Genomic DNA, 19,513 nt, shown 5'->3' with positions numbered 1-19,513 from the left:
TCCTGCTGCAGCCTGGCCCTCCCTCCTGCCCACTTACTCCATCTGCTCCTGTCCTGTCCCCCCTCTCTCTGGGTGACCCCTAATCCCGGGGCGGGGTGGCGGTGACAGACAGGCGAGTGGGACCCCATACAGGGCCTGGGAGGGAGTCCCTGCCACCCTCCCGCAGCCCCTGCGTTTCCGGACACAGATTGGTTCGGGCCTGGACACGGGCCTTTAATTGCGGCTCCGGGTTCGAGCCTGGAGTGGGGTGGGTCCCAGCCCCTCTGGGTGCCCCCCTGTTGCTCGCTCAGTCCCCCGGCCTCCGGGCGAAGTCGTCGCAGATGGCCTGGAGGATGCGGGGCACGCAGCGGGCCAGGTGCTCGAACTCGTCCACGAAGAACGCGTGGTCAGCGGCCGGCGGCGAGGCTATGAGCGCCAGCTCCTCGGGGACTGCCCACGTCACGCCCACCGCGAACACCTTCACGCCTGCGGGAGGACGGGGAGGAGGGCCAGCTGAGCTCGGGGAGGGCTCCCACTTCAGTGCTCGGGGAGTGCTCCCATTTTGGTGCTCAGGGATTGCTCCTAACTCTGTGCTTGAGGCGCGCTCGACTCTGCTAAGGAACGGCTCCCACTTCGGTGTTCAGGGACTGCTCTCAATTTTGTGCTCAGGGATGGCCTCTGGGTCTGAGCTCAGGGATGGCTCCTGCCTCTGTGTCCTTGCTCCAGGCCCTGTCCTCAGGGGTCACTCCTGGTTCTCTACTCCAGGCTTGCTCTTGTTCTGTGCTCAGGGATGACTCCTGGCTCTGTGCCCATGGCTTGTTCCTGGCTCTGTTCAGGGATTGCTGCCGGCTCTGTGCTTGGGTCTTGCTCCTGTCTCTGTGCTCCAGGCTCGCTCCTGACTCTACTCCACCCAGTCTCGCTCCCAGTTCCGTGCTCCAAGCTTGCCCTGGGCTCGGGACCCACCCGGGACTCACTCCCCGAGTGCTCGGGAGTGCTCGGGAGGCCACCAACCCTGCTGGGGACCGAACCAGGCCTGCCCGGCACAGCCAGAGCGCCTTGACCCCGAGGCCAGGGAACCGGCCCCTGAACCGTTAGAAAGCCCCTCGCAGCCCGCGCCTGGCTGGCTTCCCCTATGGCTGTAGCAGGCCCCCCCAGCACCCCCAAGTGTGGGACAGCTGGAGCGCACCATCTCACCCTGGCATGGAGGAATGCACCCCTAGGACCCCCAGACAGCTAGCTCCTCCAGACCCCCAGCCGGCTCTCAGGCAGGCCTAGCTGGCTCTCTCCCTAAGCGTGGATGCGCTTGGCTGGCCGGAGCGCCCAGATGTGGGCAGCTGGAGCTCATAATTCCCAGGGAGTAAGTACACCCTGGCAGGGGGGCACTGCACCCCAGGACCCCCAGACAGCTAGCTCCTCCAGACCCCCAGCCGGCTCTCTCCCTAAGCGTGGATGCGCCTGGCTGGCCGGAGCGCCCAGATGCGGGCAGCTGGAGCTCATAATTTCCTGGGAGTAATACACCCTGGCGGGGAGGGGAACTGCACCCCTAGGACCCCAGACCCCCAGGACCCCAGAGCCCTAGTTCACCAGTCCCCCAGCTGGCTCTCTCCCTAAGCGTGGATGTGCCTGGCTGGCCGGAGCGCCCAGATGCGGGCAGCTGGAGCTCATAATTCCCTGGGAGTAAGTACACCCTGGCAGGGGGGGACTGCACCCCAGGACCCCCAGACAGCTAGCTCCTCCAGACCCCCAGCCGGCTCTCTCCCTAAGCGTGGATGCGCCTGGCTGGCCGGAGCGCCCAGATGCGGGCAGCTGGAGCTCATAATTTCCTGGGAGTAATACACCCTGGTGGGGAGGGGAACTGCACCCCTAGGACCCCAGACCCCCAGGACCCCAGACCCCCAGTTCACCAGTCCCCCAGCCGGCTCTGCCTAACCTGGACGCGCTCGGTGGGGACCCCCAGGGCACGGGCGGGCCGGTGGCTAGGGGCGCGCGCGCCCCAACAGCTCAGGCGCGCAGCGAATGAATTCCCTCGGAATAGCCGCAGCGCCCCGGGACCCCCTCGGACCCCGGAGCCGCTCCGGAACGGGCCCAGCCCGCTGCCCGCGCGCGCTCGGCGGCGCCCCACCCCACCCCGCGGCGCGCGCGCTCGGGTAGGGCGGGCCGGGGCGCGGCTCACCCCGGCGCCGGGCTTCCAGGGCGGGCGGCCGCACGTCGTCGTAGGAGCGGCCGTCGGTGACCAGCACCAGGATCTGCCTGCGGCCGGGGCGCGGCCGGGGGAAGAGGCGCTCCAGGGCGAAGCGCAGCGCGGCGCCCGTGCTGGTGCCGCCGCTCCAGTAGCCCACGCCGGCCAGGGCGCGCAGCAGGGCGGCGCGGGAGCGGTGCGCGTCCAGGCCGAACTCCAGGCGCGGCTCGTAGGTGTACTGCACCAGGCCCACGCGCGCCTCGGACGGCGCCACGCGCAGCGCGCGGCTCAGGTCGGCGGCGAAGCGCAGCAGCGTGCGGAAGTTGGCGGGGCCCACGCTGCTCGAGCCGTCCAGCACCAGCCCCAGGTCGGCCGAGTTGAGGCAGGTGCGGCTGCACTGGAGGCGCTCCGGCCGGCACACGCGGCGCGCCAGCGGCTGCAGCGCGCTCCGGCCCAGCGCCGCCCAGCTGGCCACGGGCAGCGCGTAGAAGCTCGACGGCCTGCAGGCGGCCTGCGGGGGGCGGGACGGGGGACAGCGAAGGACCTCATGCGCCCCGACGGCCCGCCCCTCGCCCCCGGGGCTCTCCCGCTCGCCCCAGCCCAGTGGGCCCTCCGCTACTTTCTTGAGAAAGGACGTAGGACTTCTGTGTTGGTGTTTGGGTCACGCCAGGGGTTGCTCCCTCCTGGCTCTATGCTAAGAGATTACTCTTGACAAGGCTCGGGGGACCCTACGGGATGCCGGGGATCCAATCTGGATGGGCCTTGTGCAGGGCAAATGGCCTACCCGCTGTACTATCGTTCTGGCCATATATATATATATATATATATATATATGTATATATACACACATACATGTATGCATGTACATATATATACATACATACATGTATGTATGTATGTATACTTTTTGGTGTTTGGGCCACAGCAGGTTGTGTTCAGGGCTTGCTCCCTCCTGTCTCTATGCTAAGAGATTACTCTTGACAAGGCTCGGGGGACCCTATGAGAAGCCAAAGATCGAATCTGGATTGGCTTCCTGCAAGGCAAATGGCCTACCCGCTGTACTATCGTTCTGGCCATATATATATGTATGTATATATACATACATGTATGTATGTATGTATGTATACTTTTTGGTGTTAGGGCCACAGCAGGTTGTGCTCAGGGCTTGCTCCCTCCTGGCTCTATGCTAAGAGATTACTCTTGACAAGGCTCGGGGGACCCTATGAGAAGCCAAAGATCGAATCTGGATGGGCTTCCTGCAAGGCAAATGGCCTACCCACTGTACTATTGCTCTGGCCCTAATAAATAAATATTTTTGGTATTTGGGTCACACTAGGTTGTGCTCAGAGGTTGCTCCTGGCTCTGTGCTCAGAAATTACTCTTCGCAGGCTTGGGGTACCTTATGGGATGCTGGGGATAGAACTTGGGTCTGTCCCAGGTTGGTAGCATGTAAGGCAAATGCACTACTGCTGTGCTGTATATATATATATATATATATATATATATATATATATATATATATATATATATATACATACATATTTTTTTTTGGTGTTTGGGGGCCACATTAAGTTGTGCTCAGGGATTGCTCCTGGCTTTGTGCTCAGAAATTACTCTTCAGGCCGGAGCAGTGGCACTAGAGGTAAGGCGTCTGCCTTGCAAGCACTAGCCTAGGACAGACCACGGTTCGATCCCCTGTGTCCCCAAGCCAGGAGCGATTTCTGAGTGCATAGTCAGGAGTAACCCCTGAGCGTCACTAGGTATAGCCCAAAAATAAAGAGAGAGAGAGAGAGAGAGAGAGAGAGAGAGAGAGAGAGAGAGAGAGAGAGAGAGAGAGAGAGAGAGAGAGTCTTCTGGGCCAGAGTGATAGACCAGTGGGGTGTTCCAGACCTTTCCATGCACTTGGCCACAGCAGATATGGTGGAGGCTGCGATCAGTGACAACCCACCCCTACCCGAGACACCTCCCGGCAGACCTGCTGTCTGGGGTGAAGGGTCGGGGGTTGGGGGTGCATCCCTGAGTGGGACCCAGACAGGCCTGGAGCCAGGCAGGAGGAGGCCAAGTGGTGCAAGCGCCTGGGGGAAGGTTGCTGGTGAGACTGGATGGGGGGGTTCCTGCTCCCCACTATGTTCCCAGGAGACCTGGACAGGGGTGTCTTTCCAGCTGGATAAGCTGCCCCCTGAGGTACTGCCCACCTTATGGGCGAAGTCGGGCTCGGGCACCAGCTCCCTCTCGTTCTTCAGGGGTCCCTCGACGGTCACGAAGAAGATGTTGATCCCCGCTTCCCGGGCCAGCTGGGCGGCGTCCCCCACGCGGTCAGAGGGCCAGCCGTCCACCAGCACCACGGCCACGTTGGGGGCACCGCTGCGGTTCCCTTGCGCTTTGGAGAAGAAGCTCTTGGTGAGGAAGGAGATGGCTCGGCCTGTGGCAGAGGAACAGGGAGGGTTCCGGGGCAGACTTGGGGGGCTAAGATGCAAGGCACAGGGGCCTGTCCCCTCCTCATTTCCTCTCCCTCCCCAGGGCCCCTTGACCTGCGTTGGAGAGGCCACCCCGAGGCGTCATCTTCTCCAGGGCCCTCTGCACGTCCTGGGAGCTGGCGTGAGTCCTGAGGCTGAACTGGAGGGCTGGACTATCCCTGCAAGAAGGGGAGAGAGGTGGTGGATGGGAGTCCTGGGGACCCCCGAGAACTGAAAAGGTGGGTTGGGGGTGCAGTGAGTTCACATTTTTTTTCTGGCTCTGTGCTCAGGGATCACTCCTGGTGGTGGTCATGTTTAGGGGACTCTACGGGGTACAGGGGTTGAACTCAGGTGGACCTTGTGCAAGGCAAGAGCCCTCCCAAGTCCCAGTGCTTTAAGGTTTGACTGGGTCCGGGGGTTGTGTCAACATCTCCCACCCTGGTAAGATAAAAACCCACTATTTACATACACAACACCCACTTCCCATTTTTCTCTGCAGATACAGAAGAGGAGAAACCACACTGACCCAGATAGGGGTCTTGGGGCTGATGTGACACCTTCTTAGAAGAATGAGGCAACCCCCAAAAGATCAATAGAGTTGGGTGCTGGCCTTGCACATGGCTGACCTGGGTTTTTTTTTTTTTTTGTTTTTTGTTTTGTTTGTTTTTTTGATGGTTTTTGGGTCACACCCGGCAGTGCTCAGGGGAAACCCCTGGCTCCATGCTCAGAAATTGCTCCTGGCAGGCACAGGGGACCATATGGGAAGCCGGATTTGAACTGATGACCTTCTGCATGAAAGGCAAACGCCTTACCTCCATGCTATCTCTCCGGCCCCTACCTGGTGTTTTTTTTTTTTTTTTTTTTTTTACGGTCCCCAAACACATCCAGAAGTGATTTCTGAGCACAGAGTCAGGAGTAACCCCTGAATGCTGCTGGGAGTGGCCCAAAACCCAGAAAACAAACAAACAAATAAGAGCTTGCATTTGAGCAGAACCAAACCAAAACCAAACACCATAAAAATGTATTCAGAATAGGGGCTTGAGAGATAGCATGGAGGTAGGGTGTTTGCCTTGCATGCAGAAGGACAGTGGTTCGAATCCTGGCATTCTATATGGTTCCCCGAGCCTGCCAGGAGTGATTTCTGAGTGTAGAGCCAGGAGTAACCCCTGAGCGCTGCTAGGTGTGACCCCTCCAAAAAATGTATTCAGAATAACAAAAGACCCCAAATAACCACAATAGTCAAGAGGAGAGAAGTACTCCAAACTCTCCGAATGAGGATTCTGCGCTCTCCAACATCCCTCATTCCCCCGAATGGTCATAATCTGAGCCAGATGGACGAACGGTCTCAAAGGATGCTCAGGTCAGCAGACCCCAGAAGCAAAGCCACAGCCACCGAATAACAGACCTGAGAGTCCAGAACTTGGGGAGGAAACAGCTGGCAGGAGACCCATGGGGAAGAGGGGGCAGTGTGGGCCGTGGAGCCAGAGGCCAAGGACAGGCCAGGGACCTCCTGGCCCAGCTCACCCTCCTTCATTCCAAGCAGGAGGCCGGAGCAAGGCCCATCGCAACAGTGACTGCTGCTCTGGCTAACGGACCCTCTTGCAGGTCGTCCCTCTCACCATGCAGAGTCACAGAATCCCCTGCCAGCGCTTCTTCTTTTCTGTAAGCTTCAGAGTCCAGGCTTGCCACCAGCACGCATTTGTGCCGGCCAGTGCTCATCCTCCTTCCGCTGTGTCCCTGGGTTTTGTCGGTGGCTCCCAGGGCAGTGTCTCACACACACACACACACACACACACACACACACACACACACACACACACACACACACACACACCATTTCTTGGGTGCTGAGCCACACTCACCCATACTGGATGACCCCCATGAGCGGGCCGGTGGGCCCGATGTTCAGCGCCTGAGCCATGTCGGCGAGGAACTGCTTCTGGATGTGAAACCGACGTTTGCCGATAGCAGAGCTGCCGTCGATGAGAAACGCCAGGTCCACTAGGCAATCTGGGTGGGAAAAGGGGCTGGGATTCAGTTGCGCTCTCTCTCTCTCTCTCCTTCTGCTCCTCACTTTTCTCTCTTCCCTTTCCTTCCTTCCTTCCTTCCTTCCTTCCTTCCTTCCTTCCTTCCTTCCTTCCTTCCTTCCTTCCTTCCTTCCTTCCTTCCTTCCTTCCTTCCTTCCTTCCTTCCTTCCTTCCTTCCTTCCTTCCTTCCTTCCTTCCTTCCGAGTGCCAGCCCATCACCAACACTCCAGAGAAAAGAAAGAGAACTAAGCATCCAAAGGCAAAACTCTCCTTCATGCCTACCCAGAAATCTGGCCCTTCCCTGTGCCAACACCAGGCACCTTGTCTGCTACTGGCAGACACAACTATTGGGGACATTCTCAGACACAGTGACAGACACAGGCCAGGGCTGGGAGGACTCGAGAATAGCATCCCCAACTCAGCACGGCACCTCAAGAAAACGCACCCACTATGTGGGTCTCAGCTGTTCAAGGAATTACACATTGGCAGGGCCAGAGAGAGAGAATCAGGAATCCGGCACTTGCTTTGCACATGCTCCACCCATTCTGATCCCTGCCACCTCGTGTGATCTTCCAAGCAAGCCAGGAGTGCTCCCTGAGCACAGAGCTAGGATTAGGTCCTGAGTACTTCTGGGATTGACCCCATGCCAGCCCAATCCCTAGAGAAAGTTCTACTGGTTCTGAGTAAAGAGATGAATGAATCCGCAAGACCAGGGCAGGACTGAACCGTGAGAACCGCTATGGGCTGGCCTCACTCTCTGGGGAGCAAAAGTAAAAGCCTCTTGGTACTCTTTGAGCATTTAGGGGTACACCCTCTTTCTGTTAGTCATGGGGACCCTTGTCTTAAAGCGGCAGTTTAGGGATGTCAGGAAGGCATGGCAAGTCCTAGGGTGGTGGATGGCAGATGAGCAGACCCTGCCCAACTTTTCAGTCAGCGCTGAAAACCCCAGTCAGTGCTGTTTGCTTGGGATAGAAAGGAACAGCTTTTCAGTGGGACAACTGCTTAGAAGCTCCAATGGGGCTATTTCCCTGGGGTTGATGGAAAACTGGGAATGAATGGCTGGGAGACAGAAACCTGTCAACATCCACTTCTGCAGAGGGAGAGAGCAGAGTGGCCAAGTTGGAGGTGCCAGGGGCTGCAGTAGATGCAAATGTGGTGGAGGGTCGAAACTACTCAGATGAAGACCTCAGATAATTCTTGCATGACCAAAAGTTTCTCTTCAAAGTCAGCTTCATACTATGTCTATCCCTCTGCCCCAAATCCCTCTCACCCTGACTTATGATCGCACTCATTTGTGGGATTTTTCTTCTTTTTTAATGGCAGTATGGTAATAATATCCAGAGAAAATAGAGAGGGGGGCCAGGAGGACCAGTCCATATTAGGAGGGTGTGCATGAGGGCAGAGAAGAGACCACAAGGACAGTGAGAGTTGGGAATGGTCACTCAGGATAGGAACTGGGTGCTGGAAGGAGGGAGAATGATAGGCATGGTACCCCTTCAGGAATAATAGTGCAAACTACAGTGTCTAAAAAGAAAAGTAAGAGACAGAGACATAGAGAGACAGAGGTAGTGAGAGACAGAGATAGTGAGAGAGAGACAAAGAGGGAGAGAGAAGAAAAATGTCATCTGCACAGGCAGGCAGTGGAGAGGCCAAGAGGGAAACTGGGGACATTGGTGGCGGGAAATATGCCCTGGTGAAGGGAGTTGGACATTGGGCGACTGAAACTCAATTCTAAACAACTTTGTAACTGTGTGTATCTCACCATGATTCAATTTAATAATTTCTTTATAAAAATAAAAATACAAAAATCTGTAAAAGTGAAAGTACTTCTTCACAATTAACAGAAAGGATCGTTGTCTGAGCCACAGATGCTCTGGGGATATCTGGATGCCTTTTCCATTTGCTCCCTGGGGAGTGAGAACCCATCAGGTTCCAGTCCTGCTGTGGTCTTGCAGATTCACTCACTTCTTCTGGTTTGTATTTTGTTTTTGTTTTTTGAGCCACACTCGGAGATGCTCAGGGGTTACTCCTGGCTATGCACCCAGAAATCGCTCCTGGCTTGGGGGACCATATGGGACGCTGGGGGATTGAACCTCGGTCCGTCCTAGGTTAGCGATGCAAGGCAAATGCCCTACCGCCTGTGCCACCACTCCAGCCCCTTCACTCACTTCTTTACCCAGAGCCAGTAGAACATTGTATAGGGGTGAAGTCACTTACTGCTCAGGACCTAATCCTAGTTCTGTGCTCAGGGAGCACTCCTATGCTGTGTTATTTCTATGTGCTGGAGTCCTTATCTTCTCTGGGAGAAATTGTGTAAGCTGGGAGAGATTTTTTTTTTCCTTTTTAAATGTTTGCAAGAAATAGAAGTAAGTTAGCACTGTTTTAAGCAGGAGTGTGTGACTCGGGGCAAAGGTGGATTCAGTAGAAGCTGGAGCCAAGGGGCTGAATTCTCCTGCAGGAGGGGAGCAGCAGGGGAGGGTGAGGCAGGCCAGCGACTTCTCCCCCTGGGGGAACCCTTGGCACTTAAAAGGAGGAAGCACATTGTGTCTCGGTTTGTAAAATTGATCTGACACGTTGTCCTCCTCCTGTCTGGCTGGACATCCCATGCCTAGCCACACTTCCTGTTCAACTGGTCTTTTGTGGCCTCCCAAAGTCCCTGGCCAAGTCCACGCCTGGAGATGAAGACGGAAATAGCAAAGGAAACAAAAAACAACAAAACAAAACACCCACAAAAGCAAAACAAAATTCAACTTTCAAGGACCAGAACTGCAACACACAATTTGGCCAGCAGGTGACAGTAAAGTCTCGTAGGAGCTTGAACCGGTGATCGCCTGGAACTGGGACTGGCCACATCTGAGCTCCCTTTTACAGGTGATCTCAGGCCCGTGAAAGTCCGAGAACCTTTTTGCAGAGAACATTTTCTTCTATATAAGCAACTAGTTCAATATGTATTATATATATATTTTTTAAAAAGGATAACTTACTATCAAAGACCAAAGGAGAAATCCCATTATAAATGACTAAAGCGTGTGTATAGGCCAGGGCTATAGGACAGCAAGCAGGTAAAGTACTTGTCTTGCACCTGGCCAACCTGGGTTGAATGCCCAGCATCCCATAGGGTCCCTGAGCAAGTCAGGAATGATTTCTGAGTGCAGAGCCAGGAGTAAACAACCCTGAGCACTGCCAGGTATGCCCTCCCCCCCAAAAAAAGGATGTATGTCCCTTTGCGTAGCTCAACTGCCATAGCAAAATGATACTGGGGTCCCCGTTGCTCTTCTTTTCCAGGACTTTGTGATTCCCTCATCCTGAGACCTGAGATGTCTGCTTCAGCTCTACACTATAGGCTAGATCTGGCGTAGGAAGCGATCAGCCTTCGAGATTCACCAAAGTCTACAGGGACAAGAGCTGGGGAGCAAGGAAAACAGGGTAAGTGAAACCCTACTAGGTATGGTCTCATTGTTCAGGCTTTTTTCTTCAACAGCAGTTTCAAAGGTGGAGACACTCCACGATTAGCGCCTCATGATACCCCAAAATCCTGAACTCTGAATCCAGAGCAGCTTTGCCCCTGTGGCTTCCACCAATTCCTGAGTTTCTCCAAAATCACCTCTTGCTGGACTTTCCAGGGGGGGATGTAGACAGAAATCTCATCCAATGCCAGAGGTTTTGGGGTGAGGCCCAGCCAACTGCTCCTGAACCTCTCAAATCCAGGGAGAGTCATGCAGGATCCTCAGGCTTAAGGATGGGCGAGGTGTCCACCCGTCTTCCCCCCTAGACCCCTCCCCTCTGTGTTCTTCTAGTTCCACATTTCCAGAAACTTAGTGCTGCCATTATCTTCCAGATGGGTTTTTCCTTCTTCCTTCAGATGTTAGTCTGAGCAGCTTCTTGGTGGAGTTTGGGGAGAGGCTGATGAACAAACAGCCCCTCCTCATCTTTACCCAAGAGGCCCCAGTCCTTCCTCACATTTCCCAATATCTGCTCCCGTTTCTCCACCGTGGACCCATATCCCTGTCTCTACTGGCTAACTGGTCCCTCCTCTTCTGTATCCTGTTAACCTGTTGCCATAGTGATGTTTGAAGGCTCCGATCCTCTCATCACATACAGACACTTGAAACCCTTCAAAAGCTTTCCGCTCCCTCAGAACTGAGTGACAGGAGAGAGGTGATAGGAGAGAGGCAGTTTCCGGGGGATCAAGGGAGAGGTGGAAGGAGCAGTGGGAAGTCAGAACTTTCAATTGCTATCGGGTCACTTACTGGGATCCCCCTGGGGTGTGGGCTCCGATGGCTGTGGGCTCCCTTCTTCTCCTGGCACAACACCTGTTGAGAATAAAGCTACTTTTAGTGCCTTAGAAGAACAGATAGCATTGGCTCTAGACTAGGGGAGGGACAGTCATGATAGTCTCAGCCAACTCGGGGGACACTCTCACTGCTGCCTTGTTCACCACCCCAGCCCAATGCACAGGTGAGAATCTGTCTACATGAACCAAGGCCAGTCTGGGCACCACTCTGCAGGGTACTGCTGGCAGAGTTATATGTCTTTCCCTGACTGTACCCTTGAAGTCTCTCTGAGCCTCACTATTTTGATCAGAAGACATGAGCACTTCCTCAGGATAAAGGATATTTCTGGATTATTCTGGAAATCGTGGGCAGTGTCTGGCTTGTCCTCAGAACCTTTATGGTGTTCAGAGGTGTCATATTCCTTGAAGGGTTTGTGATTGAACTCATGAAGCAATAGTACAAGGTAGGAGCTCAGGGCCGGACAGAACTAAGGGGAAAGAGATGGGATCCAGGAACTTCCAAGGCCTGTAAACCCCTATTCAGTAGCTAGATTTGCAGGACTGGAAGTCAGCCTCACGCACAGGAAGTCAGTCTAGATGCACCGGAAGTCAGTGCCATTGCACCGGAAGTCCATCTCACTGCACTGGAAGTGCACCTCCAGCACAGGAACTCAACCTCCCTTTTTGCAGGGCAGGAAAGAGGTGCCCCAGTTGGGGTTGAGGGGTCCCAGCTGCTGCTATGAGGGCTGCCTTTGACTAAGGGCCCAAGGCTGCCTTTGTCGTCAAAGTTTCCAACACAAAAGTAGCTGGTAGTCGTTAACCTTTCCATGTCATGGGAAGCCTGACTGAAGCTTGGGGGCAGGAAGGATGTGGAAGAGTTTATTGCCAGGTGCAAGGAGGGTTTGAACTTTGGGGCAGGGGCCACATTTCGGTCTGGCCTTTTGTCCTCACATTTTCCCTGTCTTTGATGTAATGTTGTGCTGGGGTCTTCCTAGGGAAGCACAGTCACCACACCTGTTTGGCAGTTCTCAGATTGCTACTGGAAGGCTGTGTTCCCAGTGACCAAGATTTTCTAGCTGTGTGATCCTGTCATTTTGGATGTGGTACAGGAGAGGGGTTGGGCCACAGAATTACCTGCATCTGCAAGGATTGCGTCAGGTTTCCAAGCTTCCGTGTCTCCTGATTTCAAGAATAAAAGGAAGTACATTTGTTACTTAGATAACACAGCAGAAACTCATCAATATACACCCAGGAATCATAGTATAACAGGAGATCTAAAATCTAACCAATCCTCCAATTCTTCTACACAACGCTACCAAGCGATGTGTGCCTGAGTAGCCCAGACACAAGAATTCAGGGCCACAAGATGGCATATGCCTCTTGCGCTATGAAGTGGTATGAATTTTTCTTTATATCTATCTGAAGAATTTATTCATTCATGCATGATACACCTAACCACCCATTCACCAACCCGTCTGTCCATCCATTATTCACCCATTTATCTATCCATCCAATCATCCATTCATCCATCATCCATCTATTATCTATCCATCTATCCAAACATACATGCACCCTTCCATCCAGCCATCCATCCATCCAACTATTCATATGAAGCCCCCAAAGTGCTCAGTACCATTCTGGGATTAATGTGTTACTAAGATGCTTGCATTCTCTTCCTTGAATCACATTAAACAAATGTGGCATCCCAGTCATTTCCAGAGGCTCTGGAAAACTCAGCGAGTTTTCCCAGAGCAAAACAGCATGCTATTTGGTATTCTTGAAGCAGTAACTGATCAGTTCCTTTCACTACATACACACCAGTTCTAACAATGTGGAGGGAAGAAACTCACCCAGCAGTCCCTGATGTCTGTAGGGAATGACGAGAGGGACCAGGCAAATGTGCCAGAAATTTTCGGGGCCATCAAAATCCCTGTCTCCCTTCTACTCTCCCCCACCCCGGCTCCCCCAGCACAGGAAGCTGCAAGCCCAGAGCATAATAATCCCTTTCACGACTTAAAAGCATCAGCTTTCCTGCACTCTGGCATTAGGAGACCTCTTCAAGGAAATGATGTTTTTCTCCTCAGGACCAAGATGCCAGGCTGTTTTGAATGCCCTTCTGTGCACGGGCACTCTCTGCTTTAAGGGGGGGGGGTGCAGTTGAATTGAATTCAGCTCCACCACTCACCAGGGGTGTGACCTCAAACACCTCATCTCCATTGGTGAGCTCCACTGTCTTGGGGAGTCACATTATCAGAGACGGGGAGAGAAGGATGGTTGTCAAGTTCAGAACCTCTGAGATTTACAGGTTGAGTCTTTGGCTGCTTTTGCTCCTATTCCCCTATCGTCACTTCCTGTTAGAAGCACACACTTGGCTTATCCTAAAAGGAGCCCTTGTGGGGACAGGCTGAGTCCATCTGTTGACATAAGATGGTGGCCCCATCCTTGACACAAGTGATAGAAGGTTCCCGGTGCCAGTGTCTCCAACCCTCTTACTTACTCCTGACCTGGTACTGCTGGCCTATTAGTAGCCCTTTTGGGACCAGTTTGCACCCCCATCCTGCCATGCAAAAGTCCAGGGTTGAGAAATATTTGGGCAGCTGAGACCTGGTGCTCTGGCCTTGTTGGGCCTGGGAAAGCTGTGAAGACACATGGATTCTAGCATTGCAGTGCCTCAAGGGGGAAGGAAGCTGGATGTCACCCAACTGAGGGAGGTCCAAGGATTCCTGCTTCCCTGATAGTCATCCTCCAGGCTGTGTGAGAACCAAAGCCCTGTGGGCCTAGGACCAAAGTGGTCCCAAGTCCCCAGTAAAGCCACTGTGAAGTATTTTTTCACTCTATAACTTCCCCCTAGGCAGAGGATGTTAGCCCAAAGATATGACCACAAAACGTACCCATCCTGTAAAGGGCAGGACCCTCCCAGGTCAGCTGAAATAGAATAGGTGGGTCTAAAGGTTCCACCAGATAAGGACCCCCTGACACAAAGTAAAGTCAGCAATAAGTTGGACATCAATCCTAAGTATGTGATTTCTGTTCAAGTGGCTGAAATGCTTGCATTGTTGCATTAACCAATGAAATGCTTGAGTTGTTGAAGCCTGTAAAGCCCTCTATGAACTGCTTGAAGATTTGACTGGACCTTGTCACCTCCACTGGTTGAATGGTACTGGGACCTCGGCTAGACGAATAAACTCCCTTTTGCACCTTGCGTTATTGGAGGTGATCTTTGATTTTCAGCGCTGACTAGGGTGGTCAACTTGGACCCTAATAGCTGAATTTGGGGTGCTTGTTTTGGCCTTGTGGCTCTGCCTAGAGAGGCAGGAGTCCCTGGTCAGGGTCAGAGTTCAGGCCCCAGTGGTTCCAATAGGCAGAGTGGGTAGGTCAGTGTGTGTGTGTGGGGGGGGGGGTGGGGGGTGGGTAGGTGGGTTGGAAACACCTGCAGGGTTCAGGCCCATCTGAGGCCTTGGTGAGTCTGTGTGTATGTGTGTGTGTGTGTGTGTGTGAGCGTGTGTGTGCGTGTGGCATCATGTGTGGTGAGTGTACATGGGAATGTGTGAATATGTGTTGTGTGTGCTTGTTTATTTGGCTTTGGGCATCACATCCGGCACTGCTCCAGGCTGACTCCTGTCTCTATGCTAAGGGATTCATTCTTGGCATGGTTTGAGGACCCCCACCCCCATAGGGTGTCGGGGATTAAAATATGATTGGTTCCATGCAAAGCAATGCCTTAACCTCTCTCTGTGCTATCTCTCAGGCCCTTGTGGTATGTATATACGGTGTGTGATGCATTGTAGGATATGTGTGGTGCCAGTGCATGTGGTGTGCATGGGAGCATGTCTAGACTATGTGACATTGTGTGTCTGCATACACACTTGCATATGTGTGTCTAGGATACATAAGAGCCATCTTGGTAGAGACAAGCTCCTTCCTCAAATGCAACATGGGCTGCTTCTGGGAGGTAAGCACTGGGGCCATGCAAGGTTGTAGGACATCGTGCTGCATTCTGGGGGCCCTCTGTGGGTTGTGACAGGCTGCAGAAAGCCAGAAGGCAGGGTTAGCTAACAGAACTGGAGGGGCTGCACAGGAAGCTGGGGCAGTTTCCAAGTCATCTGCACCTACCAGCCAGATGGCTGATGTTTTTGTTGTTGTTGTTGGTCATACTTGGCAGTGCTCAGGGGTTACTCCTGGCTCTGTGCTCAGAAATCTCCTCGGCAGGCTTGGAGGGAACCACATGGGATGTTGGGGATTGAACCTGGGTCCGTCCTGGGTGTAAGGCAAGTTCCCTGCCTGCTTTGTTATTACTCCCACCCTCACAGCCTCAGCAGCCCGGTCACGGACAGATTTCTATTCCCACATCCCTTCCACACAGATTTCCCCTCCCCGTATCTGTCCCTGCCTCCTCCAGCCTTTCCCTCCATGCTGGGTTTCAGTTCTGGTTTGTCAAAACTGGCAAAACTGGTGTTAGTCTTGGTCCAAATGGAAATCAACAGGTAAAGATTTAGGAGATCCACCCTTTTAGAAACAAGTTGAGGCTTGTACCTGAGTTTGGGTGGGGGTCACTACGAGGGCTGGTGGGGGTGACGGGCCCAAGATCTGGAAGGACGTGGCTTGTCATAGTGTGCAGGGGCCCAGCTCACCCCCATTTCCCCACCTCCCAGCTGAGCAAGACATCAGCCAGATATCAGCAAGGCCAAAACTTCTTCCCCAGTGTCCGGACTTGCCCCGAGAGGAGCAGCTGATGAAATGGAAAACAGGACACGGCCGAAACTCAAGACTCCCTCAGAAATTCAGGGGGGATAATAACGTCTTTCTCTATCCGGGGCCCCAGGAAATCTTCTGCTGAAAGACTTCATTTCCTTGCACCTCATTATTCTCTCTGTGGTTCTCTTTCACAGTGACCTGCTCATGGAAATGTCGCTTAACACAGGGCAACTGTGGACACTGGGGACCAAGGCCTGGCACCAGCTGGGCACCCTGAGGGCGGGCATGCAGTGGGCCAAAAGAGAGATTCGTCTGTGTTCAGGAAGGGTTAGAGAGCTCCTCAGAGGAAAGCTGGAAAGAGGGCAAGGGGGTTGTTCTTGCAGAGACCCCACAGGCCCTTTGCGATCACGAGTTCAGTTCTGTGGAAGTGGAAAGGTGAGAGGTCACAGGCAAGCTCTGGATTCTTGGCCAACTTTGAGCACCAGGCCCAAGATCCAGACAGGCTTTCCAAGTGCATGTATGTGGGTACCAGGAGCAATATGTCTGTGATGGGGTAGAGTGGGGGAACTTGATACCCCTGTCTGAGCATCCCCTTGGGGGACCTGCTCCTTCCCAATCACCTCCTTTCTGTGGGAAGGTTTTCCTATGGGAACCCAGGAGGAAGGTAGCTTTGACCATCTGTTGGGGCAGGACAGAAACTCTGGCCACATTATTTTGTTTTTATTGTTTATTGTTTTGGGGGCCACACCAGGCAGCACTCAGGTTACTCCTGGCTCTGGGCCCAGGAATAATTTCTGGCTGGCTTGAATAACTTTTGGGATGCTGGGGATCAAACCTGGCCTGGCTGTGTGCAAGGCAAGTGCCTTCCCTTCTGTGTTGTCGCTCCGGCCCTTCTCCTCAGATTCTTGCTTAGCGATGTTTCACATGTTATTTTTCTTGAACCATTTCCTTGTTTTTTCTTTCTTTGTTTTTTTTGGGGGGTGGATTTTGGGCCACACCCCATGATGCTCAGGGGTTACTCCTGGCTCTGCACTCAGAAATTGCTCTTGGCTTGGGGGACCATATGGAATGCCGTGGATCGAACCAAGGTCCATCCTGGGTCAGCTGCATGCAAGGCAAACTCCCTACCACCGTGCCATCACTCCAGCCCCTCGTTGTCTTGTTATTTCTGAAGGTCACCATGTAGCACGTACACAACAGAAGATCAACAACGAGTCAGTGTTCTTCCCACCTGGACACTATCCAAAGAGGGAGCCCGGACGCTGACCCCTTCTTTTATCAAGCTTGGGAGTCCACACCAGCTTGTGGGCATCTAAGAACAAGCAAACCCTCAGGGATTTCTTGCAAGCTGCCACAGCCTCAGAGACAACCGAGGGGCTGAGCTGCACCCCCTAGAACATGCCCTGTGTGTTTCATCAACACGCATGATGTCAGGAGTCCAACAGTGCACCCCTTTTCATGCCTGGGCAGTGCTTCTGGGGGGGGGGCACCCACCCCTTGAAGATTGACTGACAGATCTTTCCATGACTCACAAAGCTCTGAGGTTTGCCTGGTGGGGAGACTGCATGAATGATGGTGTGTGCATGTCACTCCACACTCAGACTTTCCACAGACTCCAGAGGAAGGGAAGATGTCGGGGGACAGAGACCGCAGAGGTGGGGAAGATGGCTGGGACTAGTTCCCCTGCCTGTCGAATGCATCTCGGGCCCAGCCTGTGTCTGGAAGGGCCTCTCCGGGGCCATCAATCAGGGCTTCTCAGACTCACATTCCTGATATCTCCATGCTCGGAACTTTCCAGCTCTCTCCCCAGTGCACCAGCCCTAGTCCCTGCCCCATCCTTGTTGCTCCCCATGTTTGCAGGTCCATCATGCTGCATGTGAGGTTCTGTTCTGCTTCCCCTGTTCTTGAGGGTGCTCCTTTTCCAGGGCCACGATGCCCCCTGCTGACTCTGGGTGCTTCACTGTCCAGGAAGTTCCTGGGCTGCTGGTGTGTCTCAGATCGCACCAGCACCTTCTATGTTGTCCGGGTGTTTCTGGTCTCGTAGAGGGGACGTGCTGGAAGCTAAGGTCGAACGAATTACATGTGCAGAAGCAATGTGAAGGCCTGTCGGTGGGGATGTCTTGCATTTTCTCCATGGAGCGCTCCCCAAAGTCGCAGGGCACACCCTGGACTGAGTCTGCGAAGGTGAGCTGGTATTTAGGCTTTCTCACCAGAATCTGCTCTGTACTAAGGTTTTGAGGTGCGAGAGGGCCTGTGTGCATGCAGGGCAGCTCCTGAGGCGGAGTCTGAGGACAGCTCAGGGATTTAGGTGCTCTGGTTGCACCCTAGCATCATGTGCCCCCCCCCAGAGATCCCAGGGGGGTTCCCCAGCACAGTGGCAGAAGAACCCTCAAGTGCTGCTGTGGGGGCTCAGTCTCAACTCCCTCAAATTAGAACTTTACAAAGTAATATCTAGATTTCACTGGCCTGGCTTAGGCCTGGAATCTCCATGTGGAATTTCAGGTGTTTTATTGGGGAGAGGGTGTCTGGACTTGCATGGTGGTGCTCAAGAGTTGCTTCTGCTTCTGAGCACAAGAATTACTACTGCTGGTGCTCAGAGCTTACTTCGGGTTCCGTGTTCAGGGCTTCCTCCTGGCAGTACTCAGGGCTTATTCATGACTCTATACTCAGGGATTACTCCTGGCTCTGTGTTCATTGATCACTACTGGCTCTGTGCTCCTGAATCGCTTTTGGTGATGCTCGGGACATCATCTGGCATGCCAGGAATTAAACCAGGGTCTACCATGTGCAGACCCTATTGTGCTATGGCTCCGGCCCTTTGGATTTCTTCCATCAGTGCTCAGGAGACCTGCACAGAGTCAGCACCCCCACCCATGAAGTCCAGGCTTCTGGTCCGGCACGAGCCCAGCCACCTGCCCACTTGCCACATTCTTGCTCATGGCCACCCGCACCCCACATCCCAGTTCCAATGAGCAAGGTCCTTTCAGCCCCTTCTCTCCTGACCGACATGACACATTCCATTTCCCACTTGCCTGGCCTGTCCCATTTCCATCCTCCAGATATCAAAATAGGCATGTCACTTTCTCCAGGAAGCTGGCCGAGGGGCATGACTCCGCCATGTTGGTCGAGCACCTTAGCTCAATTGTATCTGCCGTGATACTGTTCTATTGCACAGCCCTAGCCTGGGGCCTCGTCTTCCTTCCTCCCAACAACACACAGATGTGGAGTCACTTAATAGGCAAAGGCAGGGCCCGAAGAGATAGCACAGGGCATTTGCCTTGCAAGCAGCCAATCCAGGACCAAAGGTGGTTGGTTCGAATCCCGGTGTCCCATATGGTCCCCCGTGCCTGCCAGGAGCTGTTTCTGAGCAGACAGCCAGGAGTAACCCCTGAGCAAGGTCGGGTGTGGCCCAAAAACCAAAAAAAAAAAAAAAAAATAGGCAAAGGCAGAGACTTGGTGGCTAGTGGATGAGTTTCTAGCATTGTCCCTGGTGCTGACCCACCCACCACCTAAGCAATATTTGTCACCTGGGTGACCATTGGGCCATCCTGCCTTCAGTTACACACAATCCAGCCAATAAGTGGAGAACTTTGAATAGAAAAAAAGAAGGATCCAGAGAGATAGCACAGCAGTAGAGCATTTGCCTCGCATGTGGCCAACCCAGGAAGGACCCGGTTCGAATCCCAGCATCCCATATAGTCCCCTAGCCTGCCAGGGGCCATTTCTGAGTGTAGAGCCAGGAGTATCCCTGAGTGCCACCAAGTGTGGCCCAAAAGCCAATTAATCAATAAATAAAGTTTAAGGAAAAGAAAAAAGAGCTTAGAGCCCTAAACTCTCATGTGGAAGGTGTCTGACATGAGGTCCCCAGATTTCCTCCCCTCACACCACTGGGTCCGAGTGGTGT

General features: G+C 53.7%; 1 protein-coding gene across 1 annotated transcript; it reads right to left on the bottom strand.

Moving 5' to 3' along the window:
• Nucleotides 1–286: 286 nt before the first annotated feature.
• On the bottom strand, nt 287–12,121 carry VIT (vitrin). Its single transcript, XM_049784701.1, has 7 exons — nt 12,049–12,121; nt 10,892–10,954; nt 6,477–6,624; nt 4,690–4,793; nt 4,354–4,580; nt 2,153–2,669; nt 287–465 (listed from the first exon to the last, which is right to left on the bottom strand). The coding sequence occupies exons 1-7, from the start codon at nt 12,119–12,121 to the stop codon at nt 287–289; spliced, it is 1,311 nt and encodes a 436-aa protein (XP_049640658.1).
• Nucleotides 12,122–19,513: the final 7,392 nt, after the last annotated feature.

This window comes from Suncus etruscus, chromosome 12, assembly GCF_024139225.1.
Source record: "Suncus etruscus isolate mSunEtr1 chromosome 12, mSunEtr1.pri.cur, whole genome shotgun sequence".
Taxonomy (NCBI): Eukaryota; Metazoa; Chordata; class Mammalia; order Eulipotyphla; family Soricidae; genus Suncus; species Suncus etruscus.
The sequence above is the reverse complement of the archived record's forward strand: the minus strand, read 5'-3'. Positions and strand labels throughout refer to the sequence as shown.

Coding starts and splice junctions, on each gene's coding strand:
- VIT (XM_049784701.1), bottom strand. CDS start 12,121: ATGTACTTCCTTTTATTCTTGAAATCAGGAGACACGGAAGCTTGGAAA. Junction 6,625..10,891: donor CACACCCCAGGGGGATCCCA/GTAAGTGACCCG, acceptor TTTCCCACCCAG/ATTGCCTAGTGGACCTGGCG. Junction 2,670..4,353: donor AGCCCGACTTCGCCCATAAG/GTGGGCAGTACC, acceptor CGCCCCCCGCAG/GCCGCCTGCAGGCCGTCGAG.